The sequence below is a fragment of the Schistocerca serialis genome, chromosome 5 (assembly GCF_023864345.2).
Source record: "Schistocerca serialis cubense isolate TAMUIC-IGC-003099 chromosome 5, iqSchSeri2.2, whole genome shotgun sequence".
In the NCBI taxonomy this organism is placed as follows: Eukaryota; Metazoa; Arthropoda; class Insecta; order Orthoptera; family Acrididae; genus Schistocerca; species Schistocerca serialis.
Window position 1 is genome coordinate 634,466,336 of NC_064642.1, and position 22,497 is coordinate 634,488,832.

The 22,497-nt window shown below is 43.1% G+C and overlaps 1 protein-coding gene across 1 annotated transcript in view; it reads left to right on the top strand.

Moving 5' to 3' along the window:
* LOC126481195 (peptidoglycan recognition protein-like) overlaps positions 1–22,497 on the top strand; it is a 99,615-nt gene that overhangs the window by 35,728 nt on the left and 41,390 nt on the right. Inside the window, exon 2 of the mRNA XM_050104786.1 lies at positions 12,489–12,602. Within this exon, the coding sequence (XP_049960743.1) occupies positions 12,489–12,602 (114 nt within the window). The remainder of the gene's footprint in view (positions 1–12,488; positions 12,603–22,497) is intronic.

Genomic DNA, 22,497 nt, shown 5'->3' on the forward strand with positions numbered 1-22,497 from the left:
ATTGCACAACAAGATCTAAAGAATATGCAAAGCGGTTGTGAGTCAGTTCTTTGCAGATCGCTCGATCTAGTCCCTGCTACACAGAGCATCTTCTCTCGTGGTGAAGAGAGGAGTCGGTGAACGTGTCAGCTCGAATGGGAGAACGTGCCGGCTCCATGGAAGACCTCTTTGCAAATGTAGATTGGGAAAATGAGAGAAAGCGTTTTCTGTGTCACTACACAGATGGAGAGAACGGAACTTTTTTCACTTTCTATTTTTTCATTGTTGACAAAAGCTGCTCAGAACACTAAGGTGTTTAAACAAATAGATATACAACGTCAGTAGTGTATTTTTCTGTAGATTGCAAGACGTTCTTATTATAATGATGTATGCCATAGTGAATAATTTAGCATATTGTGTGAGACGCCGTTACAGCCACCTGCCCCAGTTTTTTTTCGGTCCAATAACATTGCAACGTGTTGAAATATGCGCGTGTGCATCTAGGCCACCAAAAAAGGAAAGAAACGAATAGAAATCAATAACCGAGGTATCTGATGTCAGATTCAGGACCATTTGGTAATGAAAAGCTCACTGGTTCATTCAGTTTTTGCTATCAATTTTATTTCGTGTTCCTTTGTTTTCAATTGTGATCGAACCGATTAACTAAAATTCGAGGAGAAAGGATAATTATTTCTAAACTACTGACGAACCGGAATTTGGAAACATTTTGCCAGTTGTAATCTTGAGAAAAGTTGTTAATTTACTCAAAAAACTCTTGAAGTCTTAAGTGATACCGTGTTCTTTGTTGTGAAGGTATAGAAAGAGAGTGAGGACCACTTTTTCGACGATTCGGACTGAGCTAGAATGTGCAACTTCTGTTGGTGAAAAACTTGGTCTGTCTCCATTGTCACAGCAGGTAGGATTAGACTTCTACTCCTCCACGTAAGTTGGCAACAGCCCCATTTTTTGGGGTCAGAAGCACGCTAGAGTTTGACGCCTCAAAACCCATAAAACGTCGGACCACCTCCACTTCAGCCCCATTCAGTTTCATCTTCAATATGGACCAAAAACTGCATCTTCATCTCCATCACTTATGCGTTGCGCTATAGGCATTGCATTTAGTAACAGTTTATCTACTTATCACCCAGAACTGATTACAGCAACATCACTCAACATATACATTCCCGGTCATTCGCATGTTGGGCACGACCATTTTGCACGGAGACACGAAGGCAGCAAACTGACAATAACATTGTGTTGTTACCTACCTCTCCGTTACCTGTATTGGTAGCTTGTGGTTCAGTACTCTCTTTCCACCTTGATCGGATTCTGTCAGATACTCTTCACCTAGCACAGTCCTGGTATTTGTAAAGTGCAAATAACGTTTTATAAGGTTGAGCGATTTCAGTGCACTTTAGCTAAAGTCTCTGTACATCTATTCTGTGCCCTTTAGTATTGTACATGTATTCTGTGACCATTAGTATATCTTAACGTCGGTGAAGGCTGTCCTTGTCTGAATATTGTGTACCTGTAATTTCAGAGAATACCTATTTTGTTACCCTGGTACACAGTTCAAGCATTTGGTGCTAGTCGCACAGCAGTCGTGGCCCTACAGTGACAGAATCCGAGATGGCGCTGGCAGAAAATTAAAAAATCCGGGGTGGCAAGGACCGGAAATCTAAAACGGCAAGGCAACAAATCAAAAACTACAGGTGGCGACATTGACTCAGTTGGGCTAGTGGAAAATGAAAAAATAAATTAAAAATCCAAGATGGCGGCACTACCTCACTTGCGCCAACTGCCATGATGAAATTATGTTTAGAAGCATCAGAAAGATCTATAATTTGCGCTTTGATCGAAAGTAGATCTGATATTTTTGCTCCATGTTCAAAAGCATCCAGCCAATCTTAACTTTGTGCCATTTTCAACAGTATCCAAATGACCTGAATTATTTAGGTAAAGGATGTAACATAAAGTATTTTCACACACACACACACACACACACACACACACACACACACACACACATGCCTAAATTTGGCGGCATGATCAAAAGTATTGTCTGTAATAGTTTGTTGAGGAGAAGAGTTCTGTCTTTGTACCTGTTATGTACTGAAGTTATTCAAAAACCTAAGTTTGTCAACAGCACATCTTTGTTCAGATAAAACCGATATTAAAGTCAGCCAAACATTATAGTGATCCTCTACTAGGTTACAGTACAAAATGTTAGTAATACACACTCGTATTGGTGAGCAATTTGGGTTGTTATGCTTTACAATTACTTTTCCATGTTATATCGCCCTCACGGTAGGGTATTACTGTAGCTTGCAGTACAAAAGGATTGTCATTTTCTACAATCACAGAGAGGAAAATATATGACACTTCACCTCCTATACATCGTCATGCTATAGATCTACACGTTACTGCAGATGTAACAAATTGTCCCGTACAGTCTCATGTTACAGCAAAATTCTGACAAATTTCTCCATACGTCGCTAAGTTACAGATGTATTGTCCAAATTTTGCCCACTCATTACCAAAGTTGATGTGGTGACTGCTGTTATCATAAATGCAATGGGAGGAATGGTGGTCAGCTGACAAGGTGACTGCGATTACCCCAAATTCAATTTTGTGGGGCAGTTATGGTCTTTTTTCAAGGATGGGGCAATGATTGTCAATTTATAGTGTGGCTGTAATTACCCCAGAGGCAGCTGGTGTGGGGGGGGGGGGGGTGATTGTTAGTTGACATATTTATATTTATGAGGACTATCATTACAGCAAATACGATTTGGACAATGATGGTCAGTTGACATAGGGTAACTACCGTTATCTAAAACATAATTGTATCAATGATGGTCAGTTGCAAGGTGGCTGCCGTTATCCTGAATGCAGTTAGGTTAATGATAACCAGTATACAGTGTTTGGAAATGACGGTCTCTTTACATGGTGGGGCAGCGATTATCTGTTTACAGGGCTGCTGTATTTAGTATATCACATAATATCTAATTGTACGTTCCATTAAATTTGCATTGTAACTTTTTCGGGAAATCAGTCTGTATTTGTATTTCACTCTGGGAACAAGTAATTAGTTCACAATCACTTTAAATTTAAGCGTTTAAGGGTGAAGCTGACGATACTTCCAAAACTGCCCACTGTCAGTGCTTGATTTTTATGTCTGGTGCTTCCCTTGATTCCCATTTTGTGCGCTATAGTGGTTCTATGGTGGTCTCTTTTCTCGTTGGGACTTGAGTACTTGAAATGCTCTCCATGATTCCATAGTGATCGCCAGGACAACTATACTTTTTTATCAATGTATTTGTCAATGGAAAAAAATTGTAGATTGTTTTATAACGTTCTGGAACTTACAGATACTCTCCAACGCTAACAAATGTTTCGAAAGTTGTGGAATACTCCCGAATGTTCTAGAATACACTTGGAAACAGCATATACAGGGTGAGTCACCTAACATTACCGCTGGATATATTTCGTAAACCACATCAAATACTGACGAATCGATTCCACAGATCGAACGTGAGGAGAGGGGCTAGTGTAATTGGTTGATACAAACCATAAAAAAATTCACGGAAGTATGTTTTTAACACAAACCTACGTTTTTTTAAGTGGAACCCCGTTAGTTTTGTTAGCACATCTGAACATGTAAACAAATACGTAATCAGTGCCGTTTGTTGCATTGTAAAATGTTAATTACATCCGGAGATATTGTAACCTAAAGTTGACGCTTGAGTTCCACTCCTCCGCCCTCCATGAGGGGTGAGGTACACGTACACACGTGGTTTCCGATTTCAATTACGGAGTGGAATAGAGTGTGTCCCGACATGTCAGGCCAATAGATGTTCAATGTGGTGGCCATCATTTGCTACACTCAATTGCAATCTCTGGCGTAATGAATGTCGTACACGCAGCAGTACATCTGGTGTAATGTCGCCGCAGGCTGCCACAATACGTTGTTTCATATCCTCTGGGGTTGTAGGCACATCACGGTACACATTCTCCTTTAACGTACCCCACAGAAAGAAGTCCAGAGGTGTAAGATCAGGAGAACGGGCTGGCCAATTTATGCGTCCTCCACGTCCTATGAAACGCCCGTCGAACGTGTACCTCACCCCTCATGGTAATGTACATGTGCGTCAGTGAAAAAGACCAATAAAAAGGTGTTAGCATGTGGACGTAATGTGCTGTTCCAGTCTCTTCTGTACCTAAGGTCCATCACCGTTCCCTTTGGATCCCTACGTAATTCGGTGCTCTCCGATACACGCGATCGAACAGCGGAGGAGTGGTACTCAAGCGTCAATTTTAGGTTACAATATCTCCGGATGTACTTAACATTTTACAATGCAACAAACGGCACTGATTACGTATTTGTTTATATGTTCAGATGTGCTAACAAAACTAACGGGGTTCCATTTAAAAAAACGTAGGTTTGTGTTAAAAACATACTTCCGTGAATTTTTTTATGGTTTGTGTTAACCAATTACACTAGCCCCTCTCCTCACGTTCGATCTGTGGAATCGATTCGTCAGTATTTGATGTGGTTTACGAAATATATCCAGCGGTAACGTTAGGTGACTCACCCTGTATATTGATCCTATGAGTTGTGGAAGCTTTTACCAAAGTTTAACTAGAATCTGTATAAATAGCCCTTGTTATACAAGGAGTCATCAGGAAAGTGTCAGCTTTGGAACTGAAAAAGAAGTCAGGAAAGAAGTTTCCGTATAACCGAAAGTATTCCCACCAGCTCTAGCGTAAGTTGTTAGATGTTTAAACTTCGCAACAATAACGATACATGCTGCTGCAACATGCTTAAAACACGTCCGTGTAGATGACGACATGGTATAGTTGGCCTCTAGTACAGATAAATCTGAACAGCGAATGCAAGAAGTTAACAGTTTGAGACAGAAGGAAACCCAAAACCAGTTTTAAAAGGAATAAACACAACGAAAATATAATAGTGCAAAATAACAACGAATTCACAGAACCGTTAGGCGAGGGCGTTTTTGATTTAGAATGGCTGTAGACTGCTGAATGGACATAAACGGTCGTAAGCTGAAAAATAAAATCGTGTAAAATAAATAGAATTTTCAAAAGTTAACTTGCAATGTTCCTGACTTAGGTTACAATGCGTCTGTATTACGAGTTTCGAGTTACAGCAATGAACATTTAACTTTAATGTGACAACCATTCAGAATCCAACAGTAGGTTATTGATCACTGCAGAGATACATGATGGTAATTACTAGAGGAATCAGGGGATGGATAGAAGCGGATCATGAAACAGACCGAAGTGGCAGGAGTTGTTCTGAATGTACTTACGGTGTTAAGCAAAAGGTAGTGGATGAATGATAAACAAAGGAATTTCTTGGTTGGGTTCTAAGAGATAAAAAAGACCGTAGGCAGTGTCGTAATGGACGCTGCGTAGCTGACTCCGCGGAATGTTTAGGAGCAAAGAAGTCTGTAGTGCATGGAAGTGGCTGGAGGTGGCGTTTATGTATTAGTGGATGCCAAGTCACTTCGAAAGACGATTGTAATTTCTCATTACCGTCTGAGATGACAACTGGCACCACAAAACATTTCCCAGAAGCATTATGTTTGAAAGAGGAAGAACAAGAAAAAGAAAAAGGAGAAGAAGCAAAGAATAAAAACAAAGAATATTTTTAAAATAAATATACCTTTTTTTCTATTGACAGTTTCGCATTTCTTCACGACTGATTCAGGCTGTAAGCAATGATCTTCATTTCTATATTTCGTTGCTTTTGTAATGCATCGATTTTGATATAAATGTAAAGAATGTAATATCGGTATGATCATAGCCAAAACAGACGAATAACACACAAAATAGTAACATAGATGGACAATACAATTATGCACATTATTATTAGTGATCGGTAGCTCCCGACATATCTAATGTCAAAAACCAATAAATTAAAATATCTTAAGTGTTAACGTTGTTAGCGCCTTAGAACCTTGAGGAGTTCTTTAACACTCTTCGAATGGCACATTATTTTGTGTCAACGAAAGCCACGCTCTTCAGATGGGAATAATGAAAAGCTTTTTATCAATCAAGAATGCACGCAGCACGCTGTTTTCCTTTTATACTAAAGTAAGTGGTTGCTCATTAATTATTCGTATTCAGTCGAATTTATTCGGTTTTTGTTATTGGTAGTAAATCAAAACGCGATGTTAATTAGGCAGTGGTAAAAAGAAAGTTGCAGTTATGACTGGAGTAGAAGAATACAATACTGAATTACTTGCTTGACGAAATAATTTCTGTTATTAGCTTCCTCGTTGTCAGCTGAAGCATTTACCCTGAAATGTGTCTCTGAACGTTCAGGTCGTAATTGAGTGAGAATAGCAAAGACTTACAAAACGATGACAGAAATGCAGGCATTAAATGTGTGATGTCTATTTAATCATGTTTCTATGGTCTTCTGTCGACCATTTCTTCCTGCATGACAAAGCCCATTCATAATAATGGTTTCTTCAAACGGAAACAGTCTTGCAAATGTTGTCATTACGTCACTAATATATTTCTCTTTTTTTACATTTGTATTAATTTGCTACTGCAATATTCTATTACTTTTCTTCGTCAATCATTTGATATTGTATCACCACAGAAGTTAAAAAATTCGACCGTAAGATTCGAGTACAATTCGAGAATGTGTTAATGACTGGTCTCTTCGTTTCAAGACAATTTTGTGGCCAGTATCTATTAAGGCTACTACAAGGGAACTATCTATTGAACGTGTTTGACAAATATATTTTCGTTTTCTTATGCAGACCCATCAATATCTAAAACATTCAGGTTGTTTAAAACAATAGCCAGACGTAAGTGTTGAAAACATATGAAGTCTCACAAGAACGTCACCTGCCTACATTTAGTGTATTTTAAGATGAACTTCACGAACTCTTTGTACGAGCTACTTCCAGGCTCAGTCGAAGTGTAATACCAATTCAGAATTCTTTTTGGTTTTTATGGGACATTCATTTTGTTTCAATGTACATCACTAACAGAAATACTCCAAAGCCTATTCTGAAATAGTACTCGCACTTGTGAGACACTTTAACGTGTTGGAAAAATGGTAGACATAAAGCATTGGCAAAGAGTGGTCACAGACTTGTTTCAATAAGGTGAGCAGCGGCAGCTCGTGCAAAATGTTAGCGATTTGCTACAATAATTTTAGAATTAATAGCTTAAAAGGGTGAGAAATGAATTAAAATTAAAAAAAAACAAATTTGGTGATTGCAGTTGAGATAGAACCTTACCCGACAAATTGACAGTAAGTGCACTTGACCATTGAGTCATGTCACCGTTACGTCTTCTGCTGATCAAAAATCCCTCCTACTCTATCCGTAAATCTTTAGAGACTGTTTTACATTTTCCTGTGGTCCACTCAGGCGAAATACTGTAGGAAACTGAAACGGCGTCTATCTGCTTCTACTTACATAGTTTGTGTCAAATTGACGAACTTCATCCTAAGACCTCCCTTCGTTAGATTTAAATGCAGTTTCAAAGAAAAATACTGACGTAGTGCTGTGAGCAACAAAGCATTCGTAGTGCCTGAAGGATGACGTCACATCAGAGAATGTGCAGTCGAAAACAGAGCCGGCCGTTGTGGCCGAGCGGTTCGAGGCGCTTCAGTCCAGAACCACGCGGCTGCTACGGTCGCAGGTTCGAATCCTGCCTTGGGCATGGATGTGTGTGATGTCCTTAGATTAGTTAGGTTTACGTAGTTCTAAATCTAGGGGACTGATGATCTCAGATGTTAAGTCCCATTGTGCTTAGAGCCATTTGAACCACTTTTCTCGAAAACAGACAGTTGTGTTCCTTCTCTGAGTCGACCGTTGTGGGGCTGACAGTGATTTCAGCACTCGACACTGGTTTCTAGTTATCACGGAGAGAGCGCTAGAAAATATGTTTCTGTGCATTTTATTTGCATACCAGCATGCACTCAAAGAGAAATGGCGTACTTTTAATGCAATTTCCGCCTCACATTGGAAGAGAAATAACGTAATTTAAGTGCGATATTTACAGTGTAGTGTAGCACATTGGCACATGATCACCAACCGCTACTGAATGTGAGCTACGTGCCTTCTATTATGTCGCTGACTTTTCTTCGTCAATCTTCCTTCTTTTCCCCCAAATTGGCTTTCTTTGGCGTGCATTTTCTACTGAAAATATGCATGAAACTAAATTATGTTAGGCACATTTATTTAAACGTTAGTAATGCAAGTGGTGTCCGAGTGTGCAAATACTGGTTCACGTGGTATAATAAACCATGGAGTATTTACAGACTCATATTTGTCACAGCAGAAACTGCTATGTAACCTTGCGTTCTTTCCGTACTCGCCACTGAAAGATAACTATGCACTTTCAATGGAGGGATTAAAACACAGCAGAATGTACACCAGATAAGAGCAACATAAAGACATTGGAACATTAGTGTCGGTGTATCTGAATGGCTGCAGTCCAGTAATAAAATCCACAATGTTCACGTTAACCTGCAACCTTGCAGCGGACTATTCCATTCGCTGTGTGCTAATTACTACATTAAACTCCTCACTTTGCCCCACATTACCTCAGTTATGACTTATGGAAAGCTGCTGGGTATAATTGTTCTTCAGCGACTTGTGGTAATGTAGGAGAGAGTGTTACACATTAGAATACTTTTCAGACATCCGTTTCCATCAGCCCTGTAATAGAAGTTTAGTATATTTTCTTATTCCGGTTCAAAATGATAGTATTCGCTTTACATGTGGTGCAGTCGTTTTCGGAAATTACAAACATTACTCGAGAAAAATAAGGTTTCCACAAATGTAAAAAAACTGTTTCGAGGTGCAGTATTGTTATGTATTTAGAAACAAATATTCTACTCAAATGTAAAATCGATTCAGTCGAGAAAATCTTGTCAGTACGGTATTTAATACTGTATGTGCTGCATTATTAATCTACTAACTACCAACAATCAGTAAATGAAATGAAGGTGTGAAGAAATATTATCAGAAACCAGATACTTATTAAAACCATCCTAAAACCGAAGCTTTTAACAATTGACACAAGTTTGCAGTTTTGAGACACGGAAAAATGTTAAGACATTATAGAAACGCATTTAATTTGCGGATATCACGTGTTCCGTTTCAAGTTGTAAGAATGTCAGCTCTGACGAAATATGGCTTAATTGATCATGCGTTGTGGAACTGGATCTAAAAATGCACAAAATTTTGCTCGCCATAAAACTCTGTAAACAAAGGATTAACAATGTCCTCAGAAAAACTTTAATTATGTTATACAACACTTAAATATTCGTAAAATTTATAAACGCTTTGCAAAACACATCCTCTTGTTGCACAACAAGAGAAACAGTATAAAATGTCGGAAACTGCTTATGGAGGCCTCTAGTTCGCGTTCCTTCATGTGATTCGAAAATCGGTCACCGTATTGTAACACCGACTACGAAACATGTGTTACTAGGTACACCATCCTCTAGGTACAACACTCTCCACTACACCTTATATTCGTTGACCTTCAGTTAAAGGTTGTACAGAAATGCAGTGTTTTACAGACAGGTGGTAGAACACGCTCATCTCCTTATTTTAAAAACATTTCTATTTAGCTTGATTGTACGAGGCTGGATGCCCACCGCTTAAGACGCGTCAATGTTAAAGTCCTTGTCCAGCTCCCTAACTAAGTGCGTTGTGCCTCGCCTTTTAATCTCCCCACATGTCATCCATGCTTGAAATAGCAAGTTAATTTAATTTACGATGTTAAAATGTAAAAAGTGCAGCTACTCACAGAGGTCCAGTGTGCGCTGTAATTATCGTATTGCAGAGAAACGTAGTAAATATGCTACTGAGGTAACTAGAAACCGATTTACGGTGAAAAAATTAGTTCCAATTTTGGCCACCTGGATCAGATGTGGCGCCGTAAATGAAAGAAAGACGTTTTGAAATGTTTCCAAATGTAACTGATTAGGAATGGGACGTGGGCAACAAAGGTCAAATGAGTGAGAAAGGCATAACGTAGATGTTACTATTAACACCACTTACATAACTTGTTCAACGTGAGAACCGGAAACGGCGATGAGATGCTGCATACTTAAATCGATGTAATCAACACTTGATAGCTGCAGTTCAAGTGGAATACAAGCAACGTTGTCCTTTACACTGGGCTTCAGGTCAGGCGCAGAGCGCACGTGCCCCTGATAAACGCGTTCTTTTAGATATTCCCAGAGCCAAAAGTGACATTGTTTCAGATCGGAACATCTTGCAGACTGTGAAATCTCTAGAGATAACACGTACGTATAAGGCTATATTAAGCAGATCTTTCACTGGGCGAGTGACATGAAGTGTTGCCCCATCTTGCATGAAGCCAATGATTTCTATACAGCTGCGCCCTTTCAAAGCAAGAATCACATGCTGTACAAACAGGTTTCGATAACGTCCAGACGTCTTGGTACACAGGGCAGGCTCTGTGGCTGTATTCTCTTCAAAGAAGAACGGATCGAGAATAAAGGTGCTTGTGAATCCACTCCACGTAGTCAAATCACATACGGCGAGTGCAACGGCTCTTCGTGACCAGCACTAACAGTACTCCAAATTCGGCAGTTCTGTACATTCACTGTCTAAAATGTGACATGTCACTGCATATAACATAGACTGGCTACATATCATCAAGTTCGATCCGAGCGTGAAATCGAAGAGCAAAATCAGAACGTTGCTGCGGATCATGAGGTTTCACTTGCTGAACCGTCTGGATGTTGTGTGGGTACCAGTGTAAATATAGACCGAAAGGCTGCTGCACTGTTGACCATGGGGTGGACAATTCTCGTGACACTCCACCAGCGTTAGCACTACTTGAGGCACGTACTGCATGGTCAGTAACAGCAACAGCAACGTCGTGAATAAATTCCACCGGGATAGGACACTAAGCTCACCCATGTTTTCGAATTTCATTACCATCTTCTTTAAACATTTTAATGACATTTAGCCTCTCCTCAGACCTTTCACTCGGCGATAATCTCTTAATGCATTGCAGCCGTTGACATAAAACAGTTTCGTTAATAGAGCGCGGTCTGTCCTCTCGATAGCCATACTGTTCACTCACGTTATGGATTGTCAAATGACAGCGTGGATGGCATACCATCATAGAAACAGTGGACACCGCCAGATACAGGGTGGCGCACGAAATGTGTTACCATTTTGTTTTTGAATATAAACTTTATTGTCAATACAATCTGAAAGGAACATATACTACAATGAAGAGCCGTCCATGGAGATTTATTCTAACTCAGCACATGCTCAATATGTCCACCATTTCGTTTTCTAACATCCTTCAACGAACACTGAAGTTAATGATTACCCTACGGCACATGTCTACCGTAATTTCACTGCAAGCTTGAAGAATATGTCTTCTGAGCTTCATTAAATCACGTGGACGTTTCGGGAATTTTTTTTCCTTTAGGTACCCCCAAAGAAAAAAGTCTCGTGGATTGAGGTCTGGACTATCGGGGGACCAATTTTGTCCGTCATTGAAGCGACGAGGAAACCTGCAGGTAACACATTTCTTCAGTGAGCTTCTGTGCACAGGTCATCTTGTATGGGAACATATGGAGGTCACTTTTAAGAATGCGTTGAACGGAGCGTCTGGATATTCCCAGTTGCACTGCTTCCTTTCTACACGATTTCCCGGGACTTCTCTGTACGGCAACTCGTACCGCTTCAATATTCTCCGGCGAACAAACAGGCTCAGGCCGAGGTCGCTTCGCTTCCAATACTGTTCTTACCTGTACAAATTTATCGTACAACCTGTGGATGGTCTTCTTGCAAGGGACCCATCGTGTGTTATACTGATGTCGACAACGCCTCTGAATCACAACAAGGCTTTTCGTTTCATGAAGAAGTAACACAATTGCCGATCGTTGCTGTGTCGTCAGTAGTCCATTGTCAGCCATTGCTGCTTACTAGTCTCCTAGTGGCAGTATCGTGAATTACACGTCATTTCGTAACTTATTTGTTTTTCCAAGCTCTGAAGGCACTGCTGTAGAGATCCCAGCGGGATATCTAATGTGCGTCCTAAATTGTGAAAGAAACAATTGGTAACACATTTCGGCGCCACCCTGTATATACCTGGTAACCAAAATAGGAACTAATTTTTGCAGAGTAAATTGGATCCGCATTAATGCATTAGCATATCTACCAAGTGTCGCTGCCATACGATGATTACAGCCCACTCTGAACCTCCACGGGTAGCTACACTTTAATTATAACTACACGGTAGGTGGAGTAGATAGAGAGAGATATAGACAGGTTGTTGTAGTTGATGTTATCTTTTCACAGGATACCAGATCTCGGTTTGCTCGTTATCTGAAGTTAAAGTATTTTGGAGTTTTCCAGACCCCACTTATTCCTGTGCGTCGTAAGCTTCATTTGCGCTGAGTAACGACTGTGTCCCCGGTATACAGTGGCTGTCCTTTACCGCGCTGCTGTGTGTTACAGGTGGGCAGGAGGGCGAGCCGGAAGTGCAGGTGGTTCGCCGCCTGGAGTGGTTGGCGCAGCCGCCCCTCCACACGCTGACTCCACTGCAGAGGCCGGTCAGCACCGTAGTCATCAGTGAGTATCCCTCCCAGACGCTTTACTCACCATCAACCAGGGTAGCAAACCTTCACGGAGAGTCACTACCAGTATATCAGAAACAAGCAGTTGACAAACATTTCTTGGCAAAAAGATTAACTGGGCTGAGGCCTGTGCATGAATACAATCAAAAAGTCAGCAAACATTACAAATTATACTCTACTGGCCATTAAAATTGCTACACCACGGAGATAACGTGCTGCAGACGCAAAATTTAACCGACAGGAAGAAAATGCTGTGATATGCAAATGATTAGCTTTTCAGAGCATTCACACACGATTGGCACCGGTGGCGACACATACAACGTGCTGACATGAGGAAAGTTTCCAACCGATTTCTCATATACAAACAGCAGTAGACCGGCGTTGCCTGGTGAAACGTTGTTGTGATGCCTCGTGTAAGAAGGAGAAATGCGTACCATCACGTTTCCGACTTTGATAAAGGTCGGATTGTAGCCTATCGCGATTGCGGTTTATCGCACTGCGACATTGCTGCTCGCGTTGGTCGAGATCCAATGACTGTTAGCAGAATATGGAATCGGTGGGTTCAGGAGGGTAATACGGAACGCCGTGCTGGATCCCAACGGCCTCGTATCACTAGCAGTAGAGATGACAGGCATCTTATCCGCATTGGTGTAACGGATCGTGCAGCCACGTCTGGATACCTGAGTCAACAGATGGGGACGTTGGCAAGACAACAGCCATCTGCACGAACAGTTCGACGACGTTTGCAGCAACATGGAGTATCAGCCCGGAGACCATGGCTGCGGTTACCCTTGACGCTGCATCACAGATAGCGCCTGCGATGGTGTACTCAACGACTAACCTAGGTGCACGAATGACAAAACGTCATTTTTTCGGATGAATCCAGGTTCTGTTTACAGCATCTTGCTGGTCGCATCCGTGTTTGGCGACATCGCGGTGAACGCACATTGGAAGCATGTATTCGTCATCGCCATACTGGCGTATCACCCGGCGTGATGGTATGGGGTGTCATTGGTTACAGGTCTCGGTCACCTCTTGTTCTCGTTGACAGCACTTTGAATAGTGGACATAACATTTTAGATGTGTTACGACCCGTGACTCTACACTTCATTCGATCCTTGCGAAACACTACATTTCAGAAGGATAATGCACGACCGCATGTTGCAGGTCCTGTACGGGCCTTTCTGGGTACAGAAAATGTTCGACTGCTGCCCTGGCCAGCACATTCTCCCGATCTCTCACCAACTGAAAACGTCTGGTCAATGGTGGCCGAGCAACTGGCTCATTACAATACGCCAGTCACTACTGTAGATGAACTGTGGTATCGTGATGAAGCTGCATGGGCAACTGTACCTGTACACGCCATCCAACCTCTGTTTGACTCAATACCCTGGCGTATCAAGGCCGTTATTACGGCCAGAGGTGGTTGTTCTGGGTACTGATTTCTCAGGATGTATGCACCCAAATTGCGTGAAAATGTAATCACATGTCAGTTCTAGTATAATATATTTGTCCTCTGAATACCCGTTTATCATCTGCATTTCTTCTTGGTGTAGCAATTTTAATGGCCAGTAGTGTATATTTACTATCGCTACTTACAGCCTTCAACAAATTATTGTTATCTTTCACTTTTTGTTAAAAGTCGTTTCATCTTGCAAACTTCAAATTGCAACAAATGCGTCTGCTTTCACCGTATCGACACATATGTTTCTAGCTTCAGGCTATAAATCATTCATGTGACTGAAGACTCTCTGTGCATGGGCTTTCTGCATGCAACCGTCATTATCCTTTTGATATTAATTTTTTATTATTAGGCATCTATTCTCCATTTAAAACGTTTTCCAGAAAAATGAGTTTGTGCACGTAGAAGCTTGACTTTGTAATTGTTCCAAACTTTAATTTAGTGTACAGGTATCTTTGTGTAAACCATCTAAATCAGTGCTAGATGTATAGAACAAAAATGTTCCGTAGGTTATTGAAACCTGGTAATTACGGAAGGCAGGATTGGGTTACGATTGTGGATGGGCCCGAATCAGTTACTATTGGTTTGCTTTGCAATTTCACTCATTTATATTTTAATAAGTAATTTTTGAAAACAAGCCAATGAGGTCGCGATCAGTCTTTTAAGGCACGTAACCACAATCACAGCTGAAGGCCTTTAACGCAAAGAATGGCTAGTATTTAAAATTTAACAAATACATAAAATACAGAAAGCCAATAATTTTGAAGATGAGCCAATGTGGTCTCAATCAGAATTTTAAGGCAAATAACCACAATCACGGCTGAAAGCCTTTAACGCCAAAATATCAATTACAAAAGATTTGTCACACGGAGAATGGCATAGCAAAAGTTAATTAAAAAAACATATTACCAAACAGGTGAGACAAATGATGGTAACTTAATAATACTATAATAAAATAAAACACAAGGGTCTGTGACAGACGGTGCTCCAGGAATCGATCTCTGAGTAGGTCAAACCCAAACACTTCCGCGAGCGAAGGGAAAGGCAGCCAAGAGTTGCACTCAGATCGCAATAGTGGCAGTCCAACGAGCGACTGATGATAAACTTGGTAAGGCTACCTGGCATCCAACAAAACAAATGCAAGATGTGAAATTTCGCCAAAGCCGGAACCGGCGGTCTGCGATCCGCCCGCAGAATACTGTGCTTAAAGCGCCCGGAACAAGAAGGAATGACTACCACTAAGGTAGAAGAACGCTACCCAACCTACAATCAAGAAGCTGTAAAACTTACACGCCTCACCAGACAGCGGCGGCAAGGCGAGGAAATTTACACTGCCGTTACATCCACTAACCCCCAGGGCAGGTAGCTGCGGCGTTAGCGGCCATAAGACAGAAAAATACCGCTGGTTGAACTTAACAATGTAAGAAGCTGAAAACAGTAGATAGTAATTAGAAGCTCAGGAAGGCTAATCAGATCCGTCTTCCCCAGGTACTCCACTCACTGCCTTTCGCCTCGCGACACTAAGAGCAGCGACACGAACCCAAGTCACTGGAGACTCGCAAGATTTCACAATGGTGGAGGCTTCTCTACGCGAATTGCAATGCACTCAACTGAAACATACAGGATCCGGCTTCGACGAGGTCGTGCACCCTCGTGACCACTGCCCTTCGATCCGGCAGTCCATACACGCCGCCAGCGTTCCTGGCGTGTTGTCGCTCTGCGCGGACCTTGCTGCTCCTCCGTCCCCAACCGAACTCCCCACTCACCATAGACAAGCCCAAAGATAGGGCAGCAGAACTACATATCGATAAGCGCCTCTGCTGCCACTAGCGGACAGGCAACGCTTACGAAACTGTGTGGCGCCAGTGAACACGAGAAGAAGACAAACAACGCAACCATGCCAACTAAAAGATACAGTGTGGCAGAAACGTACAAACGGCACCAACGCGAACCGCAGCACTGCTCAGTTATTTGGCCATTTATATATCATTACTCAGTTTACAGACAGTTCTACGCTTCCAGTTTCTTGGGGAATCTGGTGAGACACTGATTGCATGCGCAAAATTAAGTGACTGAAATGTGATAACGCCCGGTAGGTATGCAACACACCTAACGCACTTGTGACATGATTACGATCTTAACTTACCAAAGCAACTAGGAAAACTATGGCGGTCTGTGCTTGTATATGGTAGTCTACGGTAGGCTACAGTAGTTTTACAACTCTACACAACTGTCATGCTAACATGGAATCGATGGGTTCACACATTATTAGCGTCCGAGAGAGCAGGCATATTGTTCCCGCATCCATGCAGGATCGTACTGCAGGGTCAGGAAGTGGGCTTGTCTGCAGCAAAACAAGTATCCATACGGATAGTGCGTCGACGTCTGGAGGATCACAGACTGTCAACACGGCGACCATTGTCGTTGTTTCCGTTGATGCGGCAACTGAGGCTGTCCGACAGTGGCAACGCTATACAAAGGACTTTGTCTTTTGGGACGAGTTCCAGTTCTATGTAATGAATCACTATGACGTAACCACGTGCAGAGACTGCGAGAACGAACGGTGTCCGATTACCGTCCATCATTGTCATATGGGTCCAGCTCCTGGCGCGCGGTGCATCATGCCACTGGACGCACAACAGGCTCACTTCTATTTCGCACGCTAGTAATTTACACAGCTTGCATTAGATTTCTGTCGTGTTAAGGTGGGTTTTTATTCCACAATTACAATGTCTCTGTGACCTTTCAAAAAGATAATTCGTCTGTTGCCTTGCCCAGTACGTTACTCAGGTCTTCCACAAACTGAAAACATCTGTATACGAAAACAGTAACTGTTCTCGAAAGAACAGATAGCATTGATGACCGTGCAGCTACTCTAGAATAAATGATAACTGATTGAAATCTCAGCTGCCGACAGGTGTTGTTAATATATCTCGATGGGGACAGCTGAAAATGTGTGCCCTGACCGGGAATCGCATCCGGGGTCTTCTGCTTACATGGCAGACACTGTATCCATCTGAGCCACCGAGGACACACTGTCCACAATCACATACTTGACGTTCCTAATAGATATTTGCCCATCCACTCATTACTTGCGCCCACTATGGTGGCGATTCCCGTAAGAGCTCGGGCAACCTGTTCGCATGCACACAGATGAAGGTCAATGGTCCGGTAGCCATTTAACTATATATGAAGATAATAGCTGTTCTCGAAGGAACAGATACCATTGATGACCGTGCAGCTTCTCTAGAATAAATGATAATTGACTGAAACCCCCAGCTGTCGACAGGTGTTGTTGATATACCTCAATGCACGGTCATCAATGGTATCAGTTCTTTCGAGGTTAGTGGGCGAAGTAATGAGTGGATGGACAAATATCTATTAGGAACATTACGTATGCGATTGTGGACAGCTCGGAATGTGGTTCTCACGGGAGGTGTGCAAGGGATAAGTCCCTGCATTCGCGCTATTCATCTGTGCCCTCGGTGGCTCAGATGGATAGAGCGTCTGCCATGTAAGTAGGAGATCCCGGGTGCGAGTCCCGGTCGGGGCACACATTTTCAGCTGCCCTCATCGGGGTATATCAACAACACCTCTCGGCAGCTGAGGGTTTCAATCAAGTATCATAAAAACATCTGGTCATGTATTGCCGACAGACTGGCACACACCGAGTCGTCAGCCGCTACGGTTGAATTAGCATGGATTGGCGTACCTTCGTCCATCGTCTAAACACAGTCTGCCTCGATGCCCATCTGAGTGAGAGCAGTCGTTGCTGATAGAGCTGACAAGCTCCGTGTACCAAATGGATGTTTCAATCAAGAGAAAGAGCTTCACAAATTCAGCAAGTCAATAACGCTCTGGTCCACCTCATGAAAGCAGTTATTTGGCTTAGCATTGATATCATCTTGAGGGATACCGTGCTAATTTCTGTCCAATTGACGCGTTAGATCGCATAGACGCAAGATACTCCAGACATTCTCAACTGGCGAGAGATCGGTCGGCCTTGCTGGCTAAGGTATGGTTTGGCAAGCACCAACATAAGCTCTTGTCGTGAGCGGGAGTGTATTATCTTGCTTAAATGTAAGCCCAGAATGGCTTGCCATGAAGGGCAAAAAAATAGGTGATGTAATATCGTCGATGTACCGCTGGGCTGTAAGGGTGTCGCAGATGACAACCAAAGAGATCCTGCTATGAAAAGAATGGAACCCCTGACCATCACTCCTGGTTGTCCAGCCGTACGGCGGGTGACAGTCAGGTTGGTATACCATTGCTATCCAGGGCGTCTCCAGTCAAGTCTTCACCGTTCATAGAAGCAGGACTCATCACTAAACAATTCTACTCCAGTCAGTGAGGTTCCAGGCGAAGACGGGTTTCGAGAGGCCAAAGACAGAGGTGGGGTACCAACCCGACTGGCGCCCGCCATACGCACAGCAGCCAGGAGTGCCGGCCTGGGGTGCCATTCATTTTCGTAGCGGGAGTCCTTTAGTTGCCATCCGGGGCATTCTTACAGCACAGCGGTATCTCGACGATACTCTGCGCCCCGTTATGTTCCCTTTCATGGCAAGTCAGCCTGGGTTTACATTTCAGCAAGATAATGCCCGCCCACAGACGGCGAGAGTTTCTACTGCTTTTCCTCACGCTAGCCAAACCCTGCCTTTGCCGCAATTTCGTCCGGTCTCTCGCCAATTCAGAATGTTTGGAGCATTATGCTCAGGACCCTCCAATCATCTCGGGATTTTGGCGAGCCACGGCAAATGGACAGAATATGTCACCATATCCCTCAGAAGGACATCCAACAACCCTGTTAATTGATGCCAAGCCGAATAACTGCTTGATCAATTCCAGAGGTGGACCGATGCGTTTTTGACTTGCTCAGTTTGTGAAGTTCTTTCTCGTGAATAAAACATCCAATTTTTCTGAAACTTGTTTGTACAAGTATATCACTTCTGCTAATTTATGTCCCATTCGAATAACTCCTTCGTGGTGAGTGTTTTCTTTTCTTTTGATGAACGTAACTAAACTTTCGCTACTAGGTCCACTGTAGACGGAAAACTACACTCATGCTGATAAATTAAGAATAATGCTGATACATGGTGAAACAACGCTCTGGTGGGCGGTTTGCGGGTTTGAATCACCTCGGGGTATGACCATGCGGTCGTCGCACGGTGATGCTGGCAGCAGTCCACATACGCAGAGGTGTGTTGGTGCATGTCAGAGTACGGTGCATCGAGTAAGTGTGCAGACGTTTTCAGACGTGCTAATGGTGACTGTGTGTTGAAAATGGCTCAAAGCACACATATTGATGACGTTATGGGGGATAGAATACTTGGGCGACTGGATGCTGGTAAAACACAGCAGGTCGTAGCACGGGCCCGCCGTGTGCGACGAAGTGTGATCTCAAGTTTATGGCAGCGATTCCAGCAGACAGGAAACTTGTCCAGGCGCTACAGTACGGGGAGGCCACAGTATACAACACCACAAGAAGACCGATATGTCACCATCAGTGACCGTAGACGACCACGGAGTACTGCAGGTAGCCTTGCTCGGGACCTTACCGCAGCCACTGGAACAGTTGTCTCCAGACTCACAATCTACAGGCGACTGAACAGACATGGTTTATTTGCCCGCAGACCGGCAAGGTGCATTCCACCGACCGCTGGTCACAGGAGAGCCCATAAAGCCTGGTGTCAAGAACACGGTACATGATCATTGGAACAGTGGTCCCAGGTTATGTTCACGGACGAGTCCAGGTATGGTCTGAACAGTGATTCTCGCCGGGTTTTCATCTGGCGTGAACCAGGAACCAGATATCAGCCCCTTAATGTCCTTGAAAGGGACCTGTATGGAGGTCGTGGTTTGATGGTGTGGGGTGGGATTTTGATTGGTGTACGTACACCCCTGCATGTCTTTGACAGAGGAACTGTAACAGGTCAGGTGTATCGGGAGCTCATATTGCACCAGTATGTCCGCCTTTTAAGTGGTGCATCGGTTCCCACCATCCTCCTGATGGATAACAACGCACGGCCCCACCGAGCTGCCATCGTGGAGGAGTACCTTGAAACAGAAGATATCAGGCGAATGGAGTGGCCTGCCTGTTCCCCAGACCTATACCCCATCGAGCACGATTGGGATGCTCTCGGTCGACGTATCGCTGCACGTCTTCAAACCCCTGGGACACTTCAGGAGCTCCGACAGGCACTGGTGCAAGAATGGGAGGCTATACCACAGCAGCTGCCACCAATTGTGCGGCCTGTGTACGTGTGCATGGTGATCATATCCCATATTGATGTCGGGGTACATGCGGAGGAAACAGTAGCGTTTTGTAGCACACGTGTCTCGATACGGTTTTCTCAACTTATCACCAATACCGTGGACTTACAAGTCTGTATCGTATGTGTTCCCTACGTGCCTGTGCTATTAGCGCCAGTTTTGTGTAGTGCCACGTTGTGTGGCACCACATTCTGCAGTCATCCTTAATTTTTGAGCGTGAGTGTATTTACTGCATTGGTAACCAACTGTATAAGAATCATATTCAGTCTGTGCGTTGCAGGATTTGCTTGTTAGTAGTGTTCGTGTCATGGCTTGCCGTTAGGTGGCGGCACTGGTACTGCGACGTAGAGCTGTGCCTTACGGCTGCAGATGGTCAACACGGGTCTGGACAAGGTGGTTAGCTCATTACTCGTAGAGCCGTTTTATCAAAACGACGGAAACAGTGCTACTGCCCCCCACGAATATCGACGCATTAAAAGAATATGGAGATGTCCTCTTTCCGCTCTGGGGTTGAAGAACATGATTCAGGAGTTCGAATTAACTGGCGATTTGGAAATTGCTCCTGGGAGAGACCGACGGCCAATTGCGCCACAAATTGTTGAGGACGTTCCGCTGCCATGGCTGGGAATGTTAGTGTGCGACCAACAAGCGCTGCACGAGCTATGTAACGACAGCTGAACATTCCACGGTCCTCCTTTGGAAAAGTGCTGCGAACAGTTATTATTATAATAGCGATGAACGAGTCGTCGCCATAGTTAACTGGTGCCCAATGCTAAATAGAAACATATAAATCACAGCAGATTTGTCAGCACCGTCGATAAGGTGCTGGCTGCATGGTCTGGATCTGCAACGACTAAAATAATTAGAAGTCGTTGGTAAAAAATTATATACATTGCATTTAACTGGTTTTACGGGATTCTTCTTGGCTGCATACACATAATTATAAACAGATAGCAATTGAGGCCTCACTTAGGCCATGCGTTACTAACGGCCTTGTTAGAGGTTGCTTCCTATCAGCTGAAGGCTATGATACTTTACTACTTGACATACGGAGCAAGAGTGGACGAGAGCATGCTAGAAACTTGATACAAGCCGCGGAGCGGCGCTAGCGGCGGTGGTTGCGACTCGCGGGTCCTACGATACTAATACGGACCACGGTCAATTACTGCAACCCCTAACAAGTGTGGTATCGAACGTTGATACCACAGTTATGAAATGTCATACAGGCTATCGCGGATGCAGATGGCCATCACGTTGAACAACGTTTGTAACCTAGAACGTAAACAAGGTATGCAATTAACAAATGTTACCCCCTGTGGTGGAAATTAAAATGTGAGTCTTCCATGCTTTATTTATTACTTCTCTTCCACATGTCCTTATAAATGTTTCCACAAAGTTTCATTGTCTTACCATTACTAATTTTTCATTTTTCACGGGGACCCTCTCAAGCAGCGAAATGTTGTTGTTGTTGTTGTTGTTGTTGTTGTGGTCTTCAGTCCTGAGACTGGTTTAATACAGCTCTCCATGCTACTCTATCCTGTGCAAGCTTCTTCATCTCCCAGTACGTACCGCAGCCTACATCCCTCTGAATCTGCTTAGTGTATTCATCTCTTGGTCTCCCTCTACGATTTTTACCCTCCACGCTGCCCTCCAATACTAAATTTGTGATCCCTTGATGCCTCAGAACATGTCCTACCAACCGATCCCTTCTTCTAGTCAAGTTGTGCCACAAACTCCTCCCCAATTCTATTCATTACCTCCTCATTAGTCATGTGATCTACCCATCTAATCTTCAGCATTCTTCTGTACAACCACATTTCGAAAGCTTCTATTCTCTTCTTGTCTAAACTATTTATCGTCCACGCTTCACTTCCATACATGGCTACCCTCCATACAAATACTTTCAGAAACGACTTCCTGACATTTAAATCTATACTCCATGTTAACAAATTTCTCTTCTTCAGAAACGCTTTCCTTGCCATTGCCAGTCTAGATTTTATATCCTCTCTACTTCGACCATCATCAGTTATTTGGCTCCCCAAATAGCAAAACTCCTTTACCACTTTAAGTGTCTCATTTCCTAATCTAACTCCCTCAGCAACACCCGACTTAATTCGACTGCATTCCATTATCCTCGTTTTGCTTTTGTTGATGTTCA